We start from the raw sequence: 6,221 nt of genomic DNA on the forward strand, positions 1-6,221 counted from the left end.
GAAGCTCCCAGAGAACTGGAGGGATGTCACAGAGGAGGGGGCTTGGCAGGGCTCCAGGCCACACTGCACTGCTGGCAGAACGGGGCGGGAGCTGGTCGGAGAGCAAGCTTGGCTGGCAGGAGGGCAAGTGGTCTTCCGGCCCATGGCCCTCCCCCTCCCTCTGGGCTTACGGCACTGGGGCACACAGATGTCCGTGTAGGAGTTGAAGAGGATGTGGCCATCAGGACAGAAGCAGCCCTCTGCCAGCCCCTTGCGCACTGGGCTCTGGCTCCTGTAAGATGAGGAGGGCAGCCTGGGACCCCCGATCCTTGTGAGTGGGCAGTTGGAGGGAGGAGAGCAGTAGGCATGGTGGGGTGCTGGGGTTGGCCGGCTGCGCAGGGCCGCCCCTGGGGTCAAGGGTCGGAGATCTCAGGCTAGGAGTCCCGGACCCTTTGTGGCTCCCCTCCTGGCTCCCCCAGACCCTCCGGACAAGCCTGGAGGCCCAAGGGGCCCAGCGTCCCTGACGTCCAGCTTGCACTCACCTGGAGTTGCAGGCCTCGGGCTGCACGGGGCCACATGACTTGTACACCTTGGTGGGTGGGCAGGTGAGCTCTGGGGGCACAGAGACAGGTGTCAAGAGGGCCAGGGAGGCCAGAGCCCCCGGCAGCTGCCCCCAACTCACCGCACAGCCCGGCAGTGGCATTGCGCCAGTTGCTGCACACGCCCCGAGCGTGGCAGAGCGCCGCGTAGGCCTCCAGGCTCTGGCAGGACACGTTGGGGTGGCTGGTCTGGCAGCCGTCGCTGACACAGGTGCTGAAGAACGGGCCGGGCGGGATGAGACTGTGGCACTCGGCGAAGACCCTGTGGGCAGGCGTGGTCAGAGGCCGGAGCAGAGAGCCAGGTCCTGGGCCGGGGCAGGGGTGTGTTGCTCCAGGACCCTCAAACCCATGAGGAAGGACTCACTGGCTCAGCAGCAGCTTGCAGAGGGGTGCTGGGGCGCAAGGAGGGGAGGTGGGCGTGGTGGGGGTGTGAGGCAGGGGGCTGGTGGTTGGAGGTGGTGTCTGGCAGCCCTCCTTGCTGCTGTCGGGGACCAGCCAGGAGCTGGCCATGTCCTTGCAGGTGGGGGCCATGGTGCCATCTGGCCGGCGGCAGTCATCAGTTTGGCTGTTGGTGCAGGTACCTGGGGAGTGTGAGGGCAGGGCAGGTCACCACGGGGCTAGGCCAGCGGCTGACTGATTCTCAAGACTCTCTCTCTCCCCACCTCCCTGTGGTCACTTGGTTAGGAAACGCCATTTACTGAGGCAGCTCTGGCGTGGGGCAGGTGGCAGGGGGAGCAGGTAGGAGTCCCGCCACATCCCGCTCACCACACAGGCCCTCGGTGTTGTGGCTGAAGTGGCTGTAGGAGAGCCGGGCCTGGAAGATGTGCCCGTCGAAGGAGATGCTCACGAGGATGGCAGAAATGTCGATGTGCATCATGGTGGTCCCTGTCACCGACACGTTCACACCATTCTTGCTGAAGACCTCACTCACCCGCCTTTGGTCAAACAGGATCTGGGGGCAAAGCCGGGGGACCCTTAACTGGTGGTGATGGGGTCTGCCTTTGGGGCTCTGTCTCCAAAGCGCTGGGGCGCCGTCCTCTGCACCCCCACCCCAAAGCACCGATGCTCCCCTCAGGGCACTCTTGGTGGCAGGCACCCCCACAGGCCTTCCCTGCTCCCAGCAGTTGCTGTGCTGGGGTGCCCTGCACTGTGGCACACCCTTTGACCTCTCCAAGGCCCCAGGGGGAGCTGACCGCTGGCTGGGCAGAGGGAAACGGGCTCTGCACCAGGGCTCTGCCTGCAGGCCGGCCTGCCCTGGCGAGGTGGGGACAGGGCCCACGCGTGCTCTGCCACCTGCCTGTCCTCACCAGGCTCTGCTCCTGCCCGTCAGTGCCTGTGGTGGTGGTGAGGATGATCTCCATGGACTTGTAGTGGACGATAAGGGCGCGGGGGCAGTGGGTGGTGGCCTCAGTGGCCCCACAGTAGTAGTTGTTGATGTAGATGCTGAGGTTCCCATACAGCGGGCGGATCTCCCTCATGAGCACGTGGGTGCAGTTGTCCCTGAAGGAGTAGGAGGTGCCGTCGAAGGTCTTGTAGTGCGAGTGCCCCCAGCCGCTGCAGGAGCCTGCGGGACAGGGACAGTCCCCTCACCCAGTGCCACCCCAAAACCGCCACCCCAGGGTTGCTCAACCTTCGTACCCTCAGTCCCCTCCTTTGCAAAATGGGTGTAGTGGGTTGGATAGTGGTCCACCCGCCTGCAAGTGGGACCTCAGTTGGGAAGGGGGTCCTCAGAGCTGGAATTAAGTTAAGGGTCTCGAGAGGAGGTCACTGGATTACTGGGTGGGCCTAAATCTAATGACGTGTCCTCATAAGGGAGAAGAGACAGGGAGAGAGGGTCGTGTGATGAGAGAGGCAGAGGTGACAGCAGACCCGGCTGGTCCCCCTCCATGGGTGGCCCGGCAGCGTTTCCTGCTGGCTCTGTGTGCCGCCAGGAGCGTGCACCTCCGGGCCCATCCACATGCCCCGCTGCTCACACTCGCACTCCAGGTGGTAGGTGCAGCGCTCATTCTCGCTCCACACTTTGACGGGCAGGTGCCCATTCACACAGGTGATGTTGGCCACAGGCTTCGGCTCCAGCAGGACAATGTGGTTCTCGCCCTCACACCTGGCCACCGTGCAGTTCTCCAGGGTCCAGGACTCGTTCACCTGGCAGAGAGCGGGTACCATGCTCACAACGAGCCCCCACCCCGCTACAGCCTCGGGTCCCCCATGGCCTCAAGTCTGGAGCGCCTGGCCTGGGGCAGGGCTGCCACCGCCTCCTGGCCGGCCCCTGGTGCTGCCCTGGCCCCAGACCCTATTCACCTCCCTCCAGTCAGAGCGACCCATGGAGGGGTCACCCAGGGGCCAGGGGCCGTGGCCCACTGGAGCTGTCAGCAGCCCAGGGCAGGGCTGTACTCCCAAAGAGCACACAACAGGGAGAGGAGGGTGGTGGGGGGAGCACACCTGTCGGGGAGGGTCGATGAGATCGCAGCCGGGAACCGGGGAGGTCAGGGTCACTGAGGTCTCTGAGGGTGAGGAGGTGGGGCAGCTGCCCTGGAAGCGGTCAATGTCACAGCGCTGGTTGCAGATGGCGTAGAACTGGCACCCGGCACTGTCTGTCTTATTGTAGATCACATCTCCTGTGGAGGGGCAAATCACCAAGACAGAGAGGTCAGGAGGGAGCGCTGTCACAGGGCAAGGGCCACAGGGTGGGGACACGGGGGGGACACAGGGCGGGGGGCAGAGGGAGGGGGTACTGGGTGGGGGGCACAGGGAAGGGGTACATGGCAAGGAGCACAGGGAAGGGGCACAGGGAGAGGGTACAGAGTGGGGGGCACAGGGCATGAGGTAGAGGGAGGGGGTACAGGGCAGGGAACACAGGCAGGAACACGGGGCCGGGGGACACAGGGCGGGGGCACACGCAGGGGGCATATGGCAGGGGGCACAGGCAGGGGCAGAGGGTGCAGGGCACAGGGTGGGTGCATGGGGATAATAGGGATACAGGGCGGGGCCCAGAGTGGGGGCTCAGTGACACACAGAACGGAGTGTCCTGAGTGGATGGGCCACAGGGAGGGCACAGGATCTCTACTCACCAGGTGAGAAGAGCTGTCCAAACGCCCGGCAGAGGCAGGCTGTGGTGGAGATGAGCGGGCTGGGAAAGGCGGTGGGCCCAGGGGTAGTGAGGATGGAGGGGGATGCGGTGGACACGCTGAAGTGTGGCAGGCTGCTGGAGATTGCCGCGGTGGTCCACATGTGGGAGGTCACCAAGGGGGGAGAGGGAGGGGCGCTGGGCAAGCCTGGCGTGGCAGTTCTGGTCTGGGTCCTGGGGGAGGCAGAGGAACTGGAGATGAAGACTCTCCCAGTAGTCGAAGGGGAGGAAGGACCTGTCTGGCTGGTGTGGATGGAGAGCCTCTCGGTGGTCCCTGGAGAGGAGAGGTACACCTGGGTCGTGGCTGTGCTCCAGACTCCTGACACTCCGGATGACTGCCTGCCCGTGCTGGCGCTGGTCGTGGACGGTCTGGGGGACAGTGTGGTGGTCGCAGGGACGGCCGAGCTGGCGCAGTGGCTGTAGTCGTCACAGCAGCGCACGCGGATGTGGTAGTTGAGGCAAGTCTCGCCCCCACTCTGCCACTTATTTCTGCAGATGAGCCCGTAATCCACGTCACACTTCACCACCTGGCCCAGCTGCCTGAAGGGCACTTCTGGAAAGAGGACGGCCTGGCACTCGATGGCCACCGGCTCAGAGCAGAGCTGGCCTCCAGTGCGCAAGATGTGGTAGTAGGTCTCAGTGTCACCCCCATAGGGGCCAGGCTTGGGCCGGTCACTGTCCAGCCAGTCAGTCCAGTGGCAGGCAGGCTGGCACCCAGAGGTCGCTGTGGTGGGGTGTGTGTTGGGGCTCGTGGGGCTGGGGATGGTCGGGGGTCGGGCCGTGGTGCTGGTGGCCGTTAGTGAGGTCAGTCCCGGACTGGTCGCTGGAGGAGTCGCTGTGGTGGTGGCCGGGGTGCCAGGGCAGTGGCTGTAGTCGCAGCAGAACACGCGGATGTGGTAGTTGAGGCACAGCTTGATGGGGCCACTCTGGTCACGGTTGCGGCACACCAGGCCGACGCTCACGTCGCACTGGACCACCTGGCCCAGCTCCTGCACGGGGACGTCAGGCCACATCTCAGCCCGACACTCCAGGCGCAAGGGCTGCTCGCAGATGTCCTCGCCGGCCGCCCGGATGTTGGCGTAGGTCTCAAAGTCCCCCCCTGCATGGCCAGGTGTGGGGTAGTCCTCGTCAAACCAGCGTGTCCATGCGCACTTGCAGGCCTCGGTGGAGGACACAGTCGGGGTGGGCGTCACGGAGCCGGGCTGTGAGGGGCTGGAGAGGAGCGTGGTCGCAGAAGTGGGCCCGATGGGAGGGGACCCGGTCGTGGTCCCTATGTGGGAGGTCTGCAGGTGGGCTGTGGAGGAAGCCTGCCTGGCGGTTGTGCGCTGGGTCGTTGGAGAGGGCAGTCGCGTCTGGGTGGTGGCCGAAGTTGAGAGTCCTGGCCCCTCGGATGTCGGGAACCCCGTAGCGGTGCTGCTGGGGCTGGGGGCGGCGGTGCTGGGGCAGTGGCTGCGGTCGTCACAGCAGAGCACGCGGATGTTGTAGTTGAAGCACATGTTGAAGCGTCCCTGCTGGTCCTCGTTCCTGCACACCAGCCCGGCCTCCAGGCTGCAGCTGAGCACCTGCCCAATCTGGTCCAGGCTCACCTCGGGGTAGTTCTCGGCCCGGCACTCTATCTTCTGCGGCTCCGCACACATCCTACCCCCTGCAGCCCTGATGTTTTCGTAGGTCTCCATGTCTCCGCCCATGACCCCCGAGGTGGGGAAGTCCACGTCAAACCACTCTGTCCACTCGCACTTGGGCTGACAGCTGGTTGTGCCCTGGCTGGTGGTGGTCTCAGTCACGGCTGTTGGTACCAGGGTTACTTTCGGCGTCTCTGTTCTCAATGTGCTTGTCCTGGTGTGTGAGGTGGATGGCGGGCTGGTTGAAACGGTGCGGGTTGTGCTGGTTGGTGCTTCTGTAGGCAGGCGAGGCCTGGAGGTAGATCCCTGTGAGGTGCCCTCTGTGGTGCCCTGCAGGGTTGTGCGAGTTGGAAGGACTGACGTGGCTCCCCCTGGGGTGGTGGGCTTTGTGGAGCCTGGAGGAGACCTGGGGCTGCTGGTGGCAGACGTCAAGAGTGTGTCTGTGTGGCTGGGGTTGGAGGATGTTGCTCGGGATGCTGATCCTGTCGAGAGGAAAGGCACTGCTGTAGTCACCTCTGGGCTACTCCCTAGCCATGTCCCTGGCTCTGTGGCTGGTGGCACAGTGGTGGTAGTGCCAGTGGAGGCCATGGCAGTGGTGCTGGTGCTGGCAGGAGTGATGGTGGTAGTAGAGGCGGTGGTGGCAATCCTGGTGGTGGAGGCAGTGGCACTGGTGGCAATGGAGGTGGCAGTGGCGGCCACGGCCGTGGTGGTGATGGCAGTGGTGGCCGTGGTGGCGATATTGGCAGTGGCAGTGGAGATGACAGTGGTGGCAGTGGTGGTGGTGGAGGTGGCAGTGGCGGGGGTGGTGGGAACAGTGGCCGTGGTGCTGGTGTTGGTGGCAGTGGCAGTGGTGGTGGCAATGGTGGCCGTGGTGGTGGCGGTGGCGGCAGTGGT

General features: G+C 64.9%; 1 protein-coding gene across 1 annotated transcript in view; it reads right to left on the reverse strand.

The window, feature by feature from the left end:
• LOC124228966 (mucin-5B-like) overlaps positions 1–6,221 on the reverse strand; it is a 28,147-nt gene that overhangs the window by 4,108 nt on the left and 17,818 nt on the right. Inside the window, exons 32-40 of the mRNA XM_046644057.1 lie at positions 3,650–6,153; positions 3,021–3,196; positions 2,552–2,723; positions 1,886–2,142; positions 1,344–1,530; positions 943–1,159; positions 662–840; positions 522–591; positions 171–271 (exon numbers count right to left, since the gene is read on the reverse strand). Coding sequence (XP_046500013.1) covers positions 171–271; positions 522–591; positions 662–840; positions 943–1,159; positions 1,344–1,530; positions 1,886–2,142; positions 2,552–2,723; positions 3,021–3,196; positions 3,650–6,153 — 3,863 coding nt within the window. The remainder of the gene's footprint in view (positions 1–170; positions 272–521; positions 592–661; positions 841–942; positions 1,160–1,343; positions 1,531–1,885; positions 2,143–2,551; positions 2,724–3,020; positions 3,197–3,649; positions 6,154–6,221) is intronic.

Source organism: Equus quagga, chromosome 17 (genome assembly GCF_021613505.1).
Source record: "Equus quagga isolate Etosha38 chromosome 17, UCLA_HA_Equagga_1.0, whole genome shotgun sequence".
NCBI classification, from domain to species: Eukaryota; Metazoa; Chordata; class Mammalia; order Perissodactyla; family Equidae; genus Equus; species Equus quagga.